The sequence below is a fragment of the Gossypium raimondii genome, chromosome 9 (genome assembly GCF_025698545.1).
Source record: "Gossypium raimondii isolate GPD5lz chromosome 9, ASM2569854v1, whole genome shotgun sequence".
Classification (NCBI taxonomy): Eukaryota; Viridiplantae; Streptophyta; class Magnoliopsida; order Malvales; family Malvaceae; genus Gossypium; species Gossypium raimondii.
Genome location: NC_068573.1, coordinates 44,130,349 through 44,153,260, shown reverse-complemented (window position 1 = coordinate 44,153,260; position 22,912 = coordinate 44,130,349). Strand labels below are relative to the sequence as shown.

General features: G+C 32.0%; 3 protein-coding genes across 3 annotated transcripts; 2 read left to right on the top strand and 1 right to left on the bottom strand.

Moving 5' to 3' along the window:
- Nucleotides 1-573: 573 nt before the first annotated feature.
- LOC105800094 (peptidyl-tRNA hydrolase, chloroplastic) lies at nt 574-4,114 on the top strand. The gene is made up of 9 exons (XM_012631003.2): nt 574-938; nt 1,028-1,112; nt 2,098-2,165; nt 2,276-2,326; nt 2,398-2,471; nt 2,564-2,622; nt 2,710-2,786; nt 2,882-3,043; nt 3,610-4,114. The coding sequence occupies exons 1-8, from the start codon at nt 678-680 to the stop codon at nt 2,993-2,995; spliced, it is 789 nt and encodes a 262-aa protein (XP_012486457.1). The 5' UTR covers nt 574-677; the 3' UTR covers nt 2,996-3,043; nt 3,610-4,114.
- Nucleotides 4,115-15,240: 11,126 nt separating this feature from the next.
- LOC105800093 (protein ASPARTIC PROTEASE IN GUARD CELL 1) lies at nt 15,241-17,001 on the bottom strand. The gene has a single exon (XM_012631002.2). It carries the CDS (start codon nt 16,961-16,963, stop codon nt 15,479-15,481), a length of 1,485 nt encoding a protein of 494 aa, XP_012486456.1. The 5' UTR covers nt 16,964-17,001; the 3' UTR covers nt 15,241-15,478.
- A 3,342-nt stretch (nt 17,002-20,343) lies between these two features.
- Nucleotides 20,344-21,952, top strand: LOC105797966 (protein PLANT CADMIUM RESISTANCE 6). Its single transcript, XM_012627827.2, has 4 exons — nt 20,344-20,773; nt 20,871-20,942; nt 21,507-21,719; nt 21,861-21,952. The coding sequence occupies exons 1-4, from the start codon at nt 20,344-20,346 to the stop codon at nt 21,950-21,952; spliced, it is 807 nt and encodes a 268-aa protein (XP_012483281.1).
- Nucleotides 21,953-22,912: the final 960 nt, after the last annotated feature.

Below are 22,912 nucleotides of genomic sequence, written 5' to 3'. Positions count from 1 at the left end.
AATGGCTTTCTGTAGGTGCTCTCTTGCGAAATGAAAATGGGAATTGGATTGGAGGTTTTATGTTGAATATAGGTGTGATTGACAATGTTCATGTTGAACTTTGGGGGTGTTGCGGGTCTGTAACTAACGAAAACCTTGGGTGTAGCACGTTTGACTGTTGAGCTTGATACTTTATTAGTGGTTCAACTCTTGAAGAAAGCTAATGAGAATTGCCACCCAATTGACCTTTTGATTAGAGACTGTTTAAATACTATAAATGAAGGTTAAGTTGTGGGGATTTGTCACATTTAACGTGAAGGTAACAAATACCTCGATCACTTAACAAATTAGATCTAGGATATAACATTTAAACAAATTGTTGTTGAGTCTTACCCGCTCTTTCTGATGCTTGCGGTAAATGGGTAGTTGGAGTTTAATTTTTTATAATTCCTAACTATAATTTATGATATAGGTATAAAAAAAATAAAAATTGAATTGAAATGGGGCAAACAAAATACCGTTGCTCACCTGGCCCGTTACTATCCTTGAATATGTTATGTTAGCCTTCAAACAGGCACAAGGGGAAACGGAAATTATAAAAAGACGAGAAAAACAAGATAGAGAGGTCGCAGTTCCACCTCATCTTCTTGCACCCCTTCAACCCAGTTTTTTTTTTTTTTAATCAAGCACACAAAATCATGAAATTAAGTTCATCACCACTCTCTACCATTCGCTTCCTAAATTTCAATTCCCCCTTAATTATATCTCCTCTTTCATTCAATTTTCCCAAAACTACCTTCACTCGTTTCCCTAATTTTTCTATCCATACTACAACTTCTTCTCCCGCCATTACTGCGGCGGAATCCCAACTGGCGCCGCCCAAGCCCCTGCCTCATCTGCCCTGGCTCATTGTCGGCCTCGGTAATCCCGGCAAGAAATACAATGCCACTCGCCACAACGTATCTATATCTTCTTCAAAATATCCTCCTTTAGTCTTCTTTTTTTCGCATTTAAATTTTTTAGTCATTCTTTTTTCTCTTTCAAACAGGTGGGTTTTGAGATGGTAGACGCCATAGCTGAGTCTGAAGGGATTTCCATTAACAATGTTAACTTCAAAGCCCTGTTAGGAAGAGGTTCTTTTCCTCTATTTCCCTTTTCTGACTCTAAAAGAAAACTTTGGGTTTCTTCAATCCTTGAATTACTTTCTCTGATGTTAAATTTACGGTCTTTAGTATGCCTTGAACTATTGAATATTATAGCAATGGCTCTTTGCTACGTACGCATTTCTTGGTGCTTCATGGAATTAGCAATGGGCATTATAGGATCCCTCGAATTTGGTTTTGGAATTTTTAATTTTTGCATTGATTTGATCCTGGTTCCGCGCCACTGACTTTGAAAATCAGAATATAGCAGGTTTAAAGGGTATATTTGATAATCGGTACTTTCTTCTCGGTACATCGATAATCACTACTTAGATGTAATAATGAAATGCTTAATCCAGTAGTGTAGTAGCATGGTTCTTATATTGGAGATTTTTCGCTTTACTAATTTTCTGCTTTAATTTGCTTTCTCTATTGAATATGAATTTGCGATTAAGATATTAAGACAAAATAATGGAATAGAAAAGAGAGAACAGGGCGCGTAGAATGTGGATAATGGAAACTTATTAAATCATGATGCCATTCCTCAATTTACTTTTGATTTAGATGATGGCAGACAATAGAAACTACAATTTTGAGTAAATTCTTAGCTTCTTTTATCCTTTTTGAAAGGTGCATGATATAAATTATGTCAGAACCTTTATCTTATCTTCTTCAGCATAAGTTTAAGCATCAATATCAATGTTTCTTCTGAAAGTCTAAGACAGAGATATATGTGAAGCTGAAGATAGCATGCTTGGCAAAGTCTAGAAATAGAATTACACATGGTTAATGATTAATTCTGTATAAAGATTCTATGTGTGTATATACATGTACAAGGAGATTGTGTCTAATAGATGTAAAAGAAAGTTAAAAAATAAATCTATCCAGTTCATGAAATTCATGTTGCAAGCTATAATAGGTAACTGAAAATGCCCTACTATACAATATTTGATTGGAGTTAGTTACTGTTTTCCAGGGTTTATTGGAAATGTTCCAGTCATGCTTGCCAAACCACAAACTTTCATGAACTCAAGTGGTGAATCTGTAAGTGGCCGTCGGACCTACAAATTGTCCTTGAGGGTCAAAGCCTCTCATCTGAACGAAATTACTATAATTCTAATTGTCATTTCATGTTTTTTCAATATATTTTGAAGGTTGGTTCCATTGTCTCGCATTACAAGATTCCATTGAAGCATGTACTCGTGGTAATTTTCTTTCTTTGATGCGACTTAATGCTATTCTTTCCCTCTCTTTCTACACTTACTGTTCTCCACAGGTTTACGATGATTTAGATTTACCTTTTGCCAAATTGAGACTACTTCCAAAAGGCGGACATGGAGGACATAATGGGTATTTAGTTTGTGCTTTCTTATCCTATTAAAGTGAATATGTTAAGTGTAACAATTGGCTGTATGATATGTTGGTCTTTTCTTTTATGCTAGCATGAGAAGTATCATTGACAGTTTAAAAGGGAGCCGTGATTTTCCTCGTCTAAGAATTGGTATGCCGCTAAGAGCACTAAATTAATACCTGAAATTCTGGTAATAGCCTTATATGCTGGTTTGTTAAATTTGTTGAACTTCTCTAGGCATTGGGCGGCCTCCTGGGAAGATGGATGCTGTTAATTTTGTTCTTCGCCCTTTCAATAAGCAAGAACGTGAAGAGGTATGCAAAAATATATAAAACAACAATATATAGAAGAAAAAAAGAAAGAAGTTGGCAAACTGTTTCATGGTTATGTCTTTGTCTTTATCATTCAGCTTGAGTTTACATTTGAACGTGGAATAGAGGCTGTCCGGATTCTTTTACTTGAGGGTTTCGATAAAAGTGCTACAGTTGTCAACAGCACCAAAGCAATGGAACAACTTGGTTAAATTATAGCTCTTGGTGGTTATATCTTTCGTTAAGGCAAGTGCATTGAGGTAATTTACGGAACTAGAATGTGATTACAGTGAATTTTTAGCTAGAAACTTAGGTTAAAATTTTCCAGGATGGAAGCATTCAAGTAAGTGTGTAGATCTTGTCCCGAGCTTCATTTCCTTTCAACATAAAAGAAAATTTTAATTCTACAAGTACGGCTCAACTTCTGTCATGTGTCCTATATTTTTAATACTTACTATTTATTTTATTCTTTGTCTGACCGCGTATCAAATAATTTTTCATATTTATAGAATTGGTAATAATTTCAATGTTCCAGAATAGGAATAGAGAGCAATAAACATGGCTGCCATGCAACTAATTTTCTTTTTTTGAGATGACACATGTTTTATTCTTTGCCATCTACTTCATGTATGGAATTCCATGAAATGTTTTATTTTTTATTAGTTTCTTTGTTGGACGAATTCTGGTTGAGCTACACATTTTTATCATGACAGAAAATTCTGCTGAGGTTTTTTTTAGTTTATGCTTTGTGGTCTCATGAACTTTTGGTTTATTTTTTATTTAAGCTTCTTTTTAAAGCTGACTTATATTTTGGGTTGTATGTAAGGATGGTGGGTAACCAGGAGAATCGTTTAGTAAAGAAGTCGAACTATAGAGATTCAAAGGATGACAATCTGAGAAGTGGGGAAGGAGATGCAAAACCAGAAAATTTACTTGGTAAATAGGCGAGCAGAAAAGAAGCCACGACCCACTGAAGCAGTCAAATTTGCATTTTGTTTTAGGACACTATGTTGTTGACATCCAAAGCTTTACAAATTAAACATCTGCCATTACCAAGCTCCTGCATATCAATTTACAAAATTGGGTGTGTTGAATTGAGACTGTAGCATTAGAAAACAAATTATTGGTTTGTTAGGTGATCTGCCTAAGGGATAAAGGAGGTTGAATGCAACTCTTTAGAATGGTCATCCATTCCCATTCATTTTCTGTGACAATAAGTCTCTATTTTTATTGGTTTCATGGAATGAGATTACTTGTATATTATGAATGAGAACACAAATTATCGAGTAGCTATGCGCTAAGGTATAACATCACAGCAATTCTTTTTGTCATACCGATGTAAGGATTATTTTTTCTTTTACAGACAATTATATATTGTGGTGAAGCACGAGAGAGTGTTACTTTCAATTTGTACATTTATAATTGATGGGGTTGTGGGCTGAAGAGAAAGAGTAGTGACACTGATGGGGTACCCAATCCATGCAATTCACACTTGTGAATTGATATGACAGTTAACGTGAAAAGATACTATTGGACATTGCCCATTAGATGTGATTATAAATTAAAAACTAGAGGTGTGAATATAAAATAATTGTGTTTTCATAAAATTTAATACGTTTGTTGTACTAATGTGGTTGTTTTAATTGGAATAATAAATGAAGGAGGTGGTGGTGTGCATTTATGAATGTAGTTGGTGTTTTTAAGCTTGTTCAAAGCTTTGGCACACATTTAATGAAGCATTGTGGTTAAGGATGAAAAATATGAACGAAGGTGAAGAGTTGTCCAGCCCCAGCTTCAGTATTTTGGCATACATTCTGGAGTTGTAGGTTCTGCTGTGATTGCTTTGGAATTGGATTTGTAAGTTGTAACAAGTTTGGTTGGAAAACTTACGTCATATCACTTTTTGGGATTACATGCTTCTTTACGTTTATTTAAAATATATAAAAACGATGATTTACCTTTGATATTTTTTAAATGAATATGAGGAGATAAAAAGAAAAACCTAAATTGCTGACATCAGAATTTATTTAACTCAACTCTGGGCTAAAGTATTTAAGCAACTTAAAACAAATGTTGTTAACAAAATAAATTATTTTGCTATTTTAGTTCTATACCTATATTTTTGTATTTTGGTGTTCACTTCGGAAAAAGAATACCCTTTTTCTTGTCCCTTAATTGCAACTTTAACATCTACTTTCATTTTGTTGTTTTTTATGAAAGGGTACATTCCCATATATTTGGATTGTTAATTTTTTAATAATAATTATTTAATTTTGTATTATTTGTAATCAATTAAATTCCTGCGACTTTTTTACATCTACTTGATTCATTGAATAAATAAAACCCGTGAAATGGGTTACAACATTGATGTGACAATTAATGACGTTAACATGGAGCTCGTCAACAAAGAAATATTAAATTTTTTACTAGAATGAACCTGGACATAACTTAATTTCTTTTAAAAATTATAAATTTGTGAAATATTATTAAATTTGATAACAATATTAAATAAAGTTCAAAAATATATAAATTACTAAAAACCATTGAAAAGTTCAGTCCATAATGAATCAAGATATATGGTTGTCCGAATTCAATGCAAATTTGGACAACCATATGTCTAGATTCATTCAAGATGATTTTTCTAAATTATATAAAGAAAATTTATTTTCATTAAAAATTGATGTGTATCAATGTTTTAATTCTATTGGACATATGGTTGTCAGCAGCTATTGCTAACATCGAGCACCAACTCAGTGCCATTAATGGCCACGTTAACAATGTAACGGTCAACATTAGTCAAAGGGCTTATTTGGCCAGTTTTATTAGTTCAATGTTGAACCGGGTGAAAAAATCGCAAGAGACTTAATTGATATTTTCGAAAAAAGTCAAAGTCCTTTTAAACCATTAAACCTAATCAGACCAATGGCTGAAACAATTAGAACACCCATTCTTGGCTCAATTGATTAAATTAATGGCTGACCAGTAATTAAATAAAATAAAAAATAAAATTGATTGAATTAGGGGCGTGCAAATTTTGGGTAAAACTGAATTAATTCGGTTAATCAATCGAATTTGGTTAATCAGTCGGTTAACCAAATTAATTCGGTCGGGGGTCGATTAATAATTTTTTGAAAGTTTGGTTAACGATTAATTTGGTTCGAAATCAGTTTATTAACTGAAAATTTATATTTTTACATACATTTTACATATATTAAATTTGGTTAATTTGATTAATTCGGTTAATTTTTTTATATATTTTATACTTGTTTTAACAAAAAAAACATATAAAATTCAGTTAATCGACCGAATTAACCGAAAAAGTTTGGTTCAGTTAAATTTTTTTGAAAAAATTTCGGTTCAGTTAACTGTTAAGGTTTAAAAGGGTCAGTTAATTCGGTTAATGTTAGTTCGGGTCGATTAACCAATTGAACACCCCTAGATTGAATCGCTAATTTTTTCCCGAGTTTTGATTTATTTATTGGTTCACAACGCTCAATTAGTTACTAGGGGTCAAGTTGATCTAGTCTAATCACGAAATATTTATTTTATAAACTTTCTTTGGGTTTTTTACCAAAATATTACAAAAAAAATAAAAAAATACCAAAATAATATAAACTTTTTTTATTTACCAAAATAATACAAAAAAAAACGGTTGAATGGAGGGGCTGCCACAGGCCGCACCAATGGTGCCTGTGGCAGAGGCGGCACCAACATGTTCGTATTTCAGCCATTTGTTCGTATTTTTTTCCCGGATTTTATTACTTTAAAAAAATATACTATTTTCTAGTTTTATTATTTTACATTATTTTAGTACATTATGTTTGAAATGTATTCATTTAGTGTGTGTTTTTATTCAAAGTAATAAAGTCCGGTAAAAAAATATGAACAAAGGGCCAAAATAAGTTTTTTTTTTTAAAAAGTTTATTTAAAACACACACTAAATGAATACATTTCAAACATAATGTACTAAAATAATGTAAAATTAGAAAATTAGAAAATATTATATTTTTAAAAGTAATAAAATCCGAAAAAATACGAACAAATGGCGAAATAATGGTTTTTAAATTTATTTAAAAACACAGTAAATTAATACATTTCAAACATAATGTACTAAAATAATATAAAATAATAAAATACGAAAATAATATATTTTTATTGAAAGTAATAAAATTGGAAAAATACGAATAAAGGGCGAAATAAGGATTTTTAAATTTATTTAAAACACACTAAATGAATACATTTCAAACATAATGTACTAAAATAATGTAAAATAATAAAATTATAAAATAATATTTTTTAAAAGTAATAAAATCAAGGAAAAAATACGAACAAAAGACCGAAATAAGGGTTTTTTAAAATTTATTTAAAAATACAGTAAATTAATACATTTCAAACATAATGAACTAAAATAATGTAAAATATTAAAATAATAAAATGTTATATTTTTTAAAAGTAATAAAATCCGAGAAAAAATACGAACAAAGGACCGAAATAATAGTTTTTTAAATTTATTTAAAACACAGTAAATTAATACATTTCAAACATAATGTACTAAGATAATGTAAAATAATAAAATTAGGAAATATTATATTTTTAAAGTAATAAAATTAGGGAAAAAATACGAACAAAGGGATTTAAATAATGATTTTTAAATTTATTTAAAAACGCAGTAAATTAATACATTTCAAACATCATGTACTAAAATAATGTAAAATAATAAAATTAGAAAATAGTATATTTTTTAAAGTAATAAACTCGGGAAAAAAATACGAACAAATGGTTTGAAATAAGAGTTTTTTAAATTTATTTAAAAACACTAAATTAATACATTTCAAACTTGATGTACTAAAATAATGTAAAATTAGAAAATTAGAAAATAGTATATTTTTATTGAAAGTAATAAAAGCCGAGAAAAAAATACAAATAAATGGCCGAAATAAAGATTTTTTTAATTTATTTAAAAAACACACTAAATTAATAAATTTAAAATATAATGTACTAAAATAATATAAAATAAAAAAATTAGAAAATATTATATTTTTTAAAAGTAATAAAATCTGAGAAAAAAATACCAACAGAGGCCAAAATACGAACAATTGGTGCCGCCTCTGCCACAGGCACCAAAGGTGCCGCCTGTGGCAAGCCCTCCTTCAGACATGTTTTTTTTAACTGTTTTTTAGTAAATAAAAAAATTTATATTATTTTGGTATTTTTTAATTTTTTTTGTAATATTTTAATAAAAATCTGACTTTCTTTAGCACATTATTCATGGTCCCTACCAATTAAAAATAAATACGTCATTTTTTTTTCCACATCATATGTGCAGTTAGTAAGAAGAGATCATAGATGATGTGGAAAAAATATATATTTATTTTTAATTGGTAGAGACTATAAATAATGTGGTAACAATAGTTTAATTTTTTTTTTCAATTATGAAAATCGCACTTATCACTTTACCGGTAATTAAGTTTTAACAATTTTAAAATTAAAATGGTTATATTAAATCAATAAAAATATTCAAACAAGTTGATGGAAGATCCCACGAGATGCTCCTGCTTTTCATTGCCCCATAGCCATATACATTAAAGCAGATTGAACCAAAAAATAAAACGTAAAGGCAGCTACATTTTACCCCTTTCTTCATATGTCGGTTTATTACAATTAAATATGTGTGCCTCGTATTCATCAAATTTTCAACTACTTCTTTGAAATTTTTTTTGTCTGATTTAAAAATAGGATTATTTTATTTATTTAAATTTAATTATAAAATTTATAATATTAATATTAATATTAATATAAATAATATACTTTTATATTTATTTTTGGACCAAAGTTTGACATTTTTAAATGTGGTATATGTCTTATATTTTGCAAAATTTATAAATTTTGATATTCAAAGTTAACAATGTTAAGCTTTTAGTGTTTAGTTCAGGTTTTATGACTGATTTGATGAGAGTTAATTACTAATATTATTAAATAAATTTAGTGTTAATTATGAACTTTTTAAATTTTAATTTGTTAAATATTGTTGATACAAGAATAGGTAGATGATTAAGATGAGTGTAATTCACCCTGTTTAAGATAGAGTAGGGAGCCATCATATAGAGTAGTCAAAGTAGTAGGAAGTAAAGAGGGAATGTGAGAATATGTGGCTTGATGTAGGATGGGAGGAGGAGAGTTGTAGGTTGCTTGTGATCCCTTATTCTGAGGTGCCACGTGTTGAGTTGCTATTGACGAGTCGAGGGCAAGTGGCTTGGTGCCATAAGCTTAGGTAGACTGACATTCTAATGTGTATTAAGTCATCTCAAATGAGATGTGATAGTTGAGACTTAATGTGGCGATTAATGAGTGAGTTTGTTGGTCAAACAAGTTGTAAGTCGATAGGCTTTTACGAAGGATGCCCTTGGAGGGTTTATTCATACAACTTGAGGACTTGGTTGTCCTAGTGATTTTCTTTTAAGTTTTAAGGTTAATTTAATGAAACTTAATTGCTAATATCATTAGTTAAATACGTGCTTTCATCAAATAAATCTAAAACTCGAATTAAACACTAAAAAGATAACATCACTGTTTTATGTTCCAAATAATATATTAAAAAACAAGTTAGTAAACCCATTTTAATTTGAATTAGAGCAAAAAGGATTAAAATAGTTTAAGCTAACTCTAGCCTAAACACACACCTACTCCGAACCAACCTTTTGGCTTTTACACAAAATTTGAAAAAGATAAATATATTTTGAGTGAGCATAAAAATGATAATAGCAAAAAACCAAACATTCCAACATCAATGTAGGCCTTGATTGACGTGATGACAGGCATTGACTGCCTCATGGGATGTTCCCTCTACGCATTGCTTACCTCCTCTTCTACAACAATATATCCTTTTCCCATGTGCAATGCAAATCCTATTTTAGGATTTTATTATAAAACCTATTTTTATGTATTAATAATAACCTAATTATTTAATATATTTGACAGTGAATAATCACGCCATTAGTTGTTATTTAAAACTTAAAAGGAAATAAATGAGATAATAGTCCAAATTTTAAGTAAAAAAACTTTACTATTAATGTATCATATAATATTTCATTTGGTACAAAGAGATTAAACCAGTGTAAATTTATAGAATATTACACTACATGAGGAAGATCTTTACGTAGTATTTGAATGATTTCATCCAGTGGTTGCTTGAATATATTTTTATTCAACGGTGTTAAGAACGTCATTTTTATCAATAAATTGCATAATGTTTAATTAAATAAAGAGGACATGAGTTCAATTACAATTAAACATATATTATTTTTTGATTTAAAACCAAAAATTCATTGTTCAACTTTTTAACTACAAGAAAAACCAAGAGCTTTGCCCTCCCGTTTTATCTATCCATGGGATGGAGGGTGAAGACCTTTGGTGTCTCGGGCCTTATAATTGCTAGCCAATATGCTTTCATCACTTTTAATGTCTTTTTTTTTTCTTTGCATTTTGGTAAAAAAAACTTGTGTTATAACTTAGCATCCTTCTCCTCCAAAACAACCTCCTATTTGTGTGAATAAAATTTTTACAATCTTCAGCTAAACACTTTATTTCATCTCATCCGCTTGATTGAACTTCAACCAATTTAATGTTCTTAGCAATTCGAAGGCCAACCATATCATTTGCCTCATGGGTTTTATTTAATCAATTTGACACATGTTCATGTACAAACATAAGCTCAAACATGCTAGAAAAAACTCATGACAAATAATTTCTGAGTACTTTTGCTACATGCTAGTGTCACGGGTCGCAAGATTTAGCCCCGTGACACTAGCACCCATAATAATCTAATACAACATTGACAAACAAGACAACTACTTTTATTGTTGCTCCTAATGTCATGAGATTTCTTACCTTTATCACATATTAAGAGAGCATATTTGAGGAGTTCACCACCATTTTCATCACACTAAACTTTCCAAGTTGGCATTCTCTTGATAAAATTTCGGTTGAAAAGGACATTCCACTCGTTGAGCTTGAATGTAAATTCAAATTATAGTAATTTTGCAGCAAATATTAAACATATTTATCATTAAAAGACTCATCGCCAAAGCGTTGCTTTCATCTTCATTCATTATATTATTTTCATAAAGGAATTCAAACAAGTTTAGTGTTCGTCTTAAATCATAATTGACCACTCTTGTTCAAGTTTGATTTTGATTCAAAATTTTCATTTTGAAGGTCTTATTAGATATTAAAAACGTAACATGAATTAGTAAGTTAAGGAAAGATTTCCTATAATGAGCAAATGATATGTCTATGAGCTGTTATATGCTTTTCAAAGGATAAGATAAATCTTAACAAGTAATTAATAGACGAGAAAGCATCTTGAAAATAGAGTTAATAATGATTTGTTTCATGTTTGCTTTGGAAACCATATAATATTTATTAAATAACGAGAGTCAAATATTATTATGATACTAAAAACGATATTAATATGTATTTAATAATTAGAGTATTAATACTCATAGTAACAATGTAACACCCCTAATCTACATCCATCACCGGAATAGGGTTGCAGAGCATTACCAATTAAACAAACATAATTTCAAAACATTTCATATCATTATAATATTCAAGTCAAAATCAATCAAACTCATACATATTGTCCCTTATTGGAGCCCTCGAGGTCCAAAATATGTGATAGAAACATGTTGGGACTAATTCGAAAACTCAGAAAATTTTTCGCTACATATTAAAAATTTCAAAGCTGCAAGGTTCACACGGCCGTATGGTTAGGCCATGTGAGTCACACGGCCAAGAGACACGCTTGTGTCTTAGACCGTGTGGACATTTGAAATAGGGACACACGACTATGTGTCTATATCCGTGTTTATACTTGTGTAACTCTCTAACTTGGGTCACACGGCCAAGCTATATGCCCGAGTGCTAGACCGTGTGCCCTTTCGAAATGGCCACGCACGCCTGTGTGCTAGCCGTGTGTCTCACACGGTCCAGTCACACACCCGTGTGTCTGGCTGTGTGGACTAAAAATGTACCTTAAATAACAAGGTTACCATCCTTACAAGCTTGGACAATAAGCAACTCAAAATTCATTCATTTAACCAATTCAAAACACGATCAAATACATCCAAAACATGTCAAAACAATCATCCTAGATGCCTAACCAATGTACCCTCATTGGTACAACAATTATATCATCAAAACATATCATCAAAATATCATTTAAGTCCAATTCATAAACATACCTAATTTAATTCATTTTACTTAGCTTATGAACACTTAAACACCCAATTAACATGCCAAAATAAAACTTCAAACACAAACACATATTATTTACATTCAATTCACAATATAAATATTAATTAGACATCGTAGGTACATGCCAGCACATTTCAAAAGGATAAAGATCACCACGTTTGAGTTCGGGACCGTTGTTGGATGCTGAATCGACGATCAAAATTATTACCTAACCTACGCACGAAAAACAAAACCATAGGTTGAGTAAAAACTCAGTGATATTTCTATAACCCGAATATCAAAAGATATGAAATCACAAATATACAATCTAAATATTGCAATAACAACATCACATTTCATTTGTTTCATAACATCTCAATTCTCATACTTGCTATATAAATAGCCTTTCCATATTCATTTCATGAGTATATAACTCATATATTCCATATATTTGTAACATATTTCACATTCTATTTTCAATTCACTATTCCACTTCCATTTCTTTACCATACTATTTCAGTATCAATTATAAAACTTTATTATTCATTTACCCCTATTAACACGACTCAGACTCGGACGGAAACATGGATCCAACCAAAACACACCAATTTAGCACCCAGTGCCTTATCGGATAATTCGAAGTAATAATTTGACACCCAGTGTCTCATTAGCTAAACCGAAGTAAATTGGCACCTAGTGCCTCATCGAATATATTCGAAGTAATAATTTGACACCCAATGTCTCATCGACTCGAAGTCGAAGAAATCTCTAAACTCTTCTAATCCTATGTCATGCCATCTATATCCGACTCAACCCAATATACTTAATAGGGTTCCATTTCACTTTTCAAATACAACCAATATTCATTTCAATACAAATAATCAATATAAATTCAATAAATTCATGACATACTAAATCAATCCATTTCAATTGCAAAACACAATAATTCTCACATTAACACATTATAATATAATATAATATAATATACTTAATTCTTAAGGCAATATATTATAATATATATTTTAACTTAAAATTTAGGATATTTCATCCTTATGCCGCCTCATTTAAGAAAAATGAAATAATTGCTTATTTAGTCCCTTTAATTTTTCTTTAATTCATAATTCAATATTTACTTTTTATGCAATTTAGTCCTTATACCTAATTACTCTTAATTCATGCAAATTCACCTAACCATAACCTAACTAACCACACAACTAACTTCGTAAATATTTACGAGTCTAATTTTCGAAAACGAAGTCTCAGAAATGCATATTCTGACACTCGTGGCTATCGAGTTGTTACAAACAACATATCCCTATCATCCGTACATATCACGTCTAAAGAGAGTTAATAAATTATTTAAATATGCATTAATAAAATACATAAAAAATTAGTCTCAACATTTATTCATTTTGTCATTTTGACCTTCAACCTTTAAATTTAATTAAATTATTTATTTTGGGACGAAAATTTAATTAGACTGTTAAAATTTTAATAGCATTGATGTGGTCATTAACGTGACAATCCGCGTATAATTCATAAAAATTAAAAAATATATTTTAAAAATCAACAAAGTTTAAAAAATTTATCCATATTAATACATAAAATTCCATATAAGTCGCCACGTCAATGTTATTAAAATTTTAATAATTGAATCAAATTTTTCATAAAAGACAAACAATTTAATTAAAATTTAAAAGTTTAAAGCCAAAATAATTTTTTTAGAAAAATAAGATGAATAAAGGTTAGAAAATAAATTTATATTTATTGCATTATTTAATTACATTTTGTGAGAGGAAATTGGGAGTAAGAGATATGCTGTAAAAGGAGAAACAAGGGAATGAGATATTCATCTTTCACTCCAAATCTGCCTCAACATATTTTTTATTTATTTAATCTCACTTTTTCCTTTTTTTTTCGTTTCTTGTTCACCATTGATGAATCTTTATGCCAAATCCGCCTAGACATAGTTCTGTTCTTCTCACTCACTCTTTCTTTATTCACTAATGATATCACATAATGTAGGAATTAGTATTAAGAATGAATCCAACACCAAATTAAATGTGAAAATAACCTCAATAAAAGAAGCAAAGATATAGCTACTTTAGTCAATTTTAAAAAACATCAATTTTAACACAACACTCAATAAAAACTAGTGGAGTCTAGAATAAACCATCCACTCTTTTTCCTATTCCATTTTTAATTAATTTCTATCCTAAAAATAATAAAATAAAATTCTTTTAAAGTTTTGAAAAATATGAAATTTATAAATATTATAAAAATTTTAAGAAATTGATCAATTTTGAAAACAATGATTTTTAAAATTATTAAAAACAAAAAGTTCAAAAATTATGAATATTTATAGAAATATACAATATTATTTTGACCAACTTAGAAACAAAAGCCTTCCATTTTTCTGTGTTTTAACTTTAACTTTACCCCATTAATATAACAGTCCATCAAAAGAAAAAAATTGTCATTCGCATTTTCATTATAAAATCAATTTTATTTATAATTTACATATTATAATTAAGATATTTTAATTAGTAATAGGTAAAGTTTCAACATTTCTTTTCACTCAACTCACACTTAACACTTCAATATGAGATGATAATAAATTATAAAGTGTGATGTGGTGCTCGAAGATTCGATCTCCAACTTACGAGAATAAAACCTATTTCATAAATATTTATTTATCTTTTCAGAAAATATATACAATAAAAAATTAAAAAAAAAGTAAATTATATGTACAGATGATAAATAGCCTGATTAGGAAAAAGAAATGAGAGCACACTTAAACCAACGATTCAAAATACTAAATTTGAGTAGGTGAAAATTGAAAGGAGGGAAGAAGTAATAATGGAGGTTGGCCTGGGCTTGAGTTAGACATTATTGTCACGTGACAAGCAGCGGCCGCACCTATCCCATTGACCAATGACCCTAAATTTACATCTCCATTTCACAACCAAATTTGTTGGATAGCACCCCAGAAACAACCTTTTTTTATACAAATAAAGTAGATACCCTTCTCTTCAATTATAATGTAGATTTCACAATGATATTTTTTACATTAATTTAATTTTAAAAAAAAGAGAGAAAAAGGAGTAGTTTAAATGAAAATAATTGGGAAATTGATTTGAAAACTTGGATTGGCGGGAAATGGATATGGTTGATGAAGGTAGTGTACGTGTCATCTAAATGAATGAAGAACGAAAAAGACGCCTGCCGACAATCACGGAACGAATTTGATTATTATAACTTACTATACAAATACTGTAAAAACACACTATCAGATTTAATTTCTAACAGAACCCTAATACTTTCTTCTTCTTTTTTATAATTTATTCCAGTGGGACCCGTCCTTTTCAAACAGAAAAAAGCAGTACTCATATTACAGCAGCAATACCCTCATTTGTTACCAGAGATAAGAAAAAGGGTAATTATTAAATTAATTAGCGTCGTTAACATTTATGAGAAGATAAGCCAACCCTATTATTAGCAAGGTCGAAGCTAACACGTGTCCCTTGTTGTTGCACGTTCCCAATAATAGACATAGACGACGACGTAGGAGCAAAAGCGAAGCAAAACGTTCCCGAGGAGTCCACGGGGATTAAATAATTTTTAGCCGGTAAATCAAGTGATTTCCCTTCCCCGAAATGGAACGACACCGTTGGCACCTTCACGCTGCTCTTCGACGACAAGTCGTAACACGTGTCGAACAACGCCACCCCACTCGCGCTCGGCAACCCCTGTGTCTGTTTCACAAACGCGTCTCGCAGCGCGTTATATGCCTGAGTTTGCAGCCGAGTGATGGCAGTCCCGCAGTCTATGATCACTCCTCCCTCTCCTGACTCGTTGATTTCAAAAAGCCCCGGGGAAATGTTTACCGCTTGCCCACCTACGCTGAACCCGGTGAGACCGATGTAATAAAACGTATTCACCTTCCGGCTCTTCATTAATGGAGCGATCACCGAGTCGGCCGGTACACCCGAGTTGAAGTCCAAAGTCGACGAGCCGGTCGAATCACGATCCACTAAGCAGTAAGAGAACGATGTCGCTTTAATCTGGGATGTTAAAGACAAGGGTCCACCCCCGAGTCCAAGCAACCCCGCCGCTCCAACAAACAAGCCTTCATTATCATGGCCACAACCCAAAGCCACTCCATTCATGTTACCGGAGTTTCCAAACGACACTGTCTCGGTAACGAAATCACCCACCGTGTAAGATCCATCACCGTACGAGACTTGGTATAGGCATTTCCCGCTACGGCAAGCGGAAACTTCAAGAGAAGAGCACTGTTTTGATTCGCAAGTAACCGGGCTGTAAGTGGAGGACCCGGATGGGTTAAATATGGGGTCGGATTGTTGGTAACATTCGTTACAGGGCTCACACTGAATCCAGTTGATATCACTTCCAGTATCAAGAACCATGTAGAATTGTTTAGCCGGTTTACCGACTCCGACCCGGGAAAAGTACTCTCCACTCCCTTGGCTTGTTCCGGAAATAATGGGGGTAGAAAGTGCCTCAGCTTGGATCTGGGTAGGGAGTGGGCGGAGCTGGGATTTCTTGACTCCATTGAGAGCGAGTAGGAGTTTGGTAGAGAGAGAGTCGACACGGGCGGAGTCACGCTCTAGTCGGGATAGGACAAGGGCTTTGTAGTCGGTGTGGTGGGTTTTGTGTACGGAGCCCCTAGAGTGAAGTGGAACAGAGAAAACAGCAGCAGAAGTAGAAGAGTTGAAGAAAAGGGGTTGGGTTTGGGTCTGAGCGAAAGCTTTCAAAGATTGTGGGTCGAAGGAAAGTATATGTTGAGCTTGTGAAAGAGAGGAAGAGACATCGAGTGTAGTCGTGGTTGTTTGGGGAGAGAGACGAGCGAGGGTGGAAGTGAACAGAAAGGAAAGGAAGAGGGGAAAGGAGAGAAGGAAATGGTTGGAAGAAGCAGCAGCCATGTTTGGGGTTGTGGAGTGAGAGAGATGAGTGAGCAGTGGGTTTTATTTATGTGGGTAGGGAGGCAGGTCACGTCAGGCTTGTTGGCTGGCAGACCATTAAAGCAATTAGCTCAGGGCGGAGCTTTGAACCTAACTCTCCTTTTCCTTTTCCTTTCCTTTTATTTCGTCGTTAAAACAAAAAACAAAAATATACAAAGGCACGAAGTCAGGTAGCTTAACCCTTAAGGCTGACTTTGGATTTTATTCTCTCTCTCTTTTATGTTTTCCAATGTATTCATGGTAATAAATTAAGGACTAAATATTAATACAAAATGTTTTAAATAATTTACAAATGATGAGCCCTTGGGTAAAGGGATTAAGGACCGTCTCAATCCTATTTTTTTTTTATATTTGTTAGGGTTTAAAAATGCTTAGTAAATAAGTTGATTTCACTTTCGACTTTTGAGTATAATAATTATAAATTCTACTTGTTTATATTGAACATGTTAAGAGTTGTTAATTTTTGTGTGTTGGTGCTTAACTTCAAATTAGTTAAGTCAAGATTTGGGATTAAGATCAAAATTATGTAACCTAATAATTAGAATTTGACTTTTTCCTTTTTCTCTTTCAGAATTTTGAATTGGTTTTTTTGTTTTGGGTGGTTATTTCTAGTGTGACATAAGACTTTAAAATGTAACTCTAAACCCTAAAAATCTTATTTAATGTAACTCTACTTTCATCAACTCGTATTAATTTATAGAGATATAGTTGAAGGGTGAAAATGGTGGGTGGGTTATTGTGAAATTCAGAATGCAGGCCTACTTAGAGATATCGAGTTGGACCTTTTGAACATAACGAAGGTCAAGGCCTATGAGACAATAATACACATTTTTAAGTTTAAGGTGATTAAACTGATTGAATTTTAGTTTGATTAGTATGGACATTGTTACCTATACAAGAAGATATAAGTTTGAGTACGTTAAAATGCATTATCCTCTTATTTATGAATTAGAGGGAGACTTCACCAATATCAATATGAGCAAAAAAAGAAAAAAAATGAATGTAGTTTTAAGTTACGTAAATGAGAATATTGAGTTATTGTATAAAGTTTGAAATTTTGGACTTATTAATTGAAATTTAAAATGTTTTTTAAAAAATCTTTGGTGTTATAACATTTTAGAATTTTAAATTTCGAGGAATGCTTTTATTAAGGAGATTAGAGGAGTCGTATTTTGAAAATGTATAAATGATTTGATTTTTTCAAATTGCAAATTTCTCTTACATTTTATTATATTAGAACGAAGAGAATGCTAGTTTTAATTAATCAATATATTCTCAAATCATCTTTGAGAAAATATTATAAAATATTTTTTAGTCCTCAAAACAATTTATTAAAGTCATTTGATTTATTTTTAATTTTTTGAGCTAAGTTAAAACAATTTATAGATATTTTAAACTCATTTTAAGTACTTTTGTATAGAAGGGTTGGGGATTGAATTTTGCTCGATACCCGATGTCTAACTGTCACATTTTCTAGCTGATGGTGTAAGTTTACTCCCCTTATGTGTAAGGTTGTCCAAAGTTGTGTTTTTTCTTCTCATAACGGTTATATTTTGTCTCCAACGGTTATAAACTTGTTATTTGGTACAAATACACATCAAGAACACTCTAAGAAGCAAGAAATCAAGAGAAAATTCACCGAAGGTTTATTTTATTCCTTATTTCTCTTACATGATATTTTTAGTGAAATCTTTATTGCTAAATTTTTGTATAGATTTTATTTTATCGAGAGAGAGGTTATATGTTGTAAACATCCACTTTAAAGAGGTTTTTTTTTTTTGCTTACATTGTCTCACCAATTTGTAATTGGGAGGATTTCTAGTTGAGCCATAAAATATAGAATTGTTCTATCTTATCCATTGTAAAACATAGGAGGGTTTTCTATTTTAGCCTTGTAATGGTCACTTTGTCTTTGGAAATCCTTGACAAGTGGAACTAATATAGTGGAGATAGGAGATTGAGATTGAATCGCTATAAATCGATTGTTTTGATTTGTCTTTAATTCTCTACATTTCTTTTTATATTTTAAATACTAATTCACTCCTCACTTACCCACTTACTATTTTTGATTTAATAGAGGTGTCACATTAACGTATAACCTTCGTTAGTTCATGAAATTCAATTGACAACATAGATTGTCAAATCATCATTAGATTTGGATCCTCTAGCAATGCTCAATTTTTCCTAGAGACCCATAACCCGTGATCTTTAGCGACTTGCAAATAATTTAAGTTACGGTTTTTCTAATGTAACATGTGAAGCAGTAGAAGATGAAACAAGGGACACAAAAGCGATGATGGCATGTAGGAGTAGTTCATTTTGCCAGATCCATAGGTTGTAAGCAAGGTTTGGTATGGAATCATTGTTTTGGGTGGACATATAGTTGTGCTACTTTGTAGCCTTGGAGACCATAGCTGACTCTTTAAGTTTACAAATTTGGGTGATTTTCAGCTGTGTTTGGAGTGGTGATGGCTTCTAAATGTCATGGCATGGCAGCATAATAGGTGTAAGTTCAAAAATGGTTTATAAGACTAATGAATTTTGGAGTTGTTCTTCTTTGCCGGCATTCTCATTGGGACACTATATTGTAGTAATCATACAAGGACAACTCATCTTGATTAATCAATTGTTGTTTTCTGAATGTAATATTTATTTTCACATTGTGGTTTTGTCTGTCTCATTTACTGATAATTACTATGTTAAAACTAGTTAATTGTCTTCATCATATTTCTTATCATTTTCTTACTATTAATGCCTTTTCTTCGGACGGTTATATATTTTGGTGTTTTATTTAATCCACAATACAATTACATACTTATAACAATACTGTTAATTAACTTGATAATAATTAGCTTTTTTCTAAATAACTATTCATATCTGATTTAATTTTAAAAATATATTTTTCAATTTTCATTGAGTTAGTGACTGTTTATATCTAAAACCATTTAATCAGTGGCGAGTCAAAAATTCTTTTCGGGAGGCGGAATTAAATTGTATATTTTATGATAATAAAATACAATTTCACCATTTTAATAGGCTACATCTTTATAATTTTAAAGGATTAAATCAAATTTTATTACTTTTGAGAGTCAAAATGTAATTTTACCATTATTAATTTAAAATTTTATAAATTATAAGGGCATAAATAAAAAATTTTCATATTTACTCTTCATTTTTAACCCTACTATTTTATTTTTCATTGAATTTATAATTAGTTTGTAAAAAATGATTTGTCACCCAAAGTGGGTGTCATAAATTCTAATATATAAAATACACTTATCAATGCTATAGAATAGGAATCCTAGCATTTATAAAACTTGAAAGAAAAAGAGAAAAGATCAATGGCTCAAATAGAAATGGATACTCATAATTTGGAATTTCATGGAGCTGAAGCAGAATATGTTCCAAATCGAGTTCAAGCGAATCACCCATATGGGCTTCCAACACCGTCCGCTCCACCCACGATAGAGGCAGCGTGGTTGCCGACGCCCCAAGCCCCTCACTCAAATGAGCCGAATGCGATCTACCACCACCACCACCAAGGAGCAATATATCAGCAACCTCCTCCTCCGGCGCCAAGTTATCCTCAAGATATAGGGCAAAGGCCTTTTGCTTCAACTTACGCATCACATTCGCAACACTTTCAGCAAGCTGCTTACCAGGTTCCTCCAGGGTATATTGTTATGGCACCATACGTTCATTCTACTTACCAGCAGCATGTTGAGGGCTGGAAAACTGGCCTCTTCGATTGCATGGATGACCCAATCAATGGTAAAATTTAATTTCTGGATAGCACTATCACTTTTCGCTAATTAAAAACAGTGTTACTTAGAAGGTAACTAAGGAAGGCTAATTTTGTGGGTAGCAGCTCTGATTACAGTTTGCTTCCCATGCGTGACGTTCGGGCAGGTCGCAGAGATTGTGGACGAGGGTCGTACCTGTAAGTCATCCATCTTTTCTTACCTACACTTTTGACCTTTTTCAACATCCACCCTAGTGTTCAGTTGATCCCTTTGTTATTAGTTCTTTTGATTTTCCTCCTAAAACAACCCTAAATTACTTATCCCAGATCCCACTCTCACAGTTCATTAAATTTAAAAAGGAATCACTGAAATTGGATTAAAAAAATGTGCTTAGCAATTATGATAAAAGCAATCACAGAACTCGAACATTGATCATAAAATAAATATAAAAAATATTTTTTTTAAAAATAGAATAATCGAAGGTGTCTAAGGAGTGAACTACATTCTGCATGGGTTTTTTTTTAGCAAACACTGCTCTTTTTAGGTTTAAAAAGTTATAAATTAAACAATAAAATCAATTTTGTTTAGCAAAGTTTTAATCATATTATCTCCTTGGCAAAATGAAGATTTGATGAATTCAAGTTTATAGCGTTGAAATTCCAAGCCAGCCGTCTACAAAGTAGAACTTCATTTGAATTTGGACCGACTAATTTGCTAGCTGATGACGCATAATATTATATATATGTGTGTGTGTGTGACAGCATGTGCAAGCAGTGGATTGCTTTACGGTGTGATAGCATTGTTGATAGGGATTCCCTGCATATTGTCGTGCGGATACCGCACCAAACTTAGGAGCAAGTTTCAGCTATCCGAGTCTCCAGCCCCGGACTGGGTTGTGCATTGTTTTTGCGACTGTTGCGCTCTTTGTCAAGAATATAGAGAACTTCATCAACGAGGCTGGGATCCATCTGCAGGTATTATAACTGCATGTTGTTTATCATAATTGCTGATGTAAGAACACCATAATTACAGAATAACACCCTAACAAATGCTTATTACATATATTCAAGTACTATTCTTATAAAGAGTTGCGTATTGTGTGTTAATATATATAGGGTGGCATGGAAACCTAGCAAGGAGACAAAACATGCAGCAGCAACAGCAATATGTGATGATGGCACCAATAAACCAAACAATGATGGGTTGATATGATTTCCAAAATGCTTCAATATTTTGTTATAATAATTTTTCCTCTTCTCAATTTACTTGTGTTAACACCTTCGGTAAACTCAAATATTGAACAGAGAAAACTGAAAAGAATAACTAGTATGAATGAAATTCTTTGTAATTGATTTCTTGATCCGTTCTACATAATAGCAATGATATTTATAGAGTACATGAATAATTGCCATTGCTAACAACTCATTTGTTGAAATTGCAAACTAACAGCTAATTGAATAACAGATTTTAGCTAGCACACTTCTAATTCATATTCTTAACATTCACCCAACTTCTCGAGAGGCAAAACCCGAAGAAGATTGCAAAATCGAGCAAAATATGAGGCAAAGAGTAGTTTGGTAAGAATGTCAGCAACCTGTTCACAGGCAGGAACTTCACCAACAATAATAGAGCCATCAGCAACCTTCTCGCGAACAAAGAACAAATCAAGCTCAACGTGTTTGAATTTAGAATGTAAGACAAGATTAGCTGCAACGGGAACTGCACTAGAATTGTCACACCAAATAGTAGGTAGATCAACACTCTAAAGGTGTAACTCTCGTAGCAACGAGACTAACCAGGCGACATCACTAGTAGCGGTAGCAAGACTCCGATATTTAGCCTCAGCCGTAGATCGTGAAACAACCAGTTGTTTCTTTGAACACCAGGAGACAGGTGTGTGACCAAAATACATACAGAAGCCCATCATAGAACGCCGATCATTAAAATCCAGCTCCCAATCAGCATCCGCATAACCAACTAAAGAAAGTCGATCGGACGGACAAAAACAATCCCATAATCGATTGTACCGCACAAATAACGTAGGATTCGTTTTAACGCTACCAGATGAATAGTAGTAGGAGCATGCATAAATTGGCAGATACAATTCAGCGCATTTGCAATATCAGGACGAGTTAGAACCACATACTATAAAGCACCGGCAAGACTC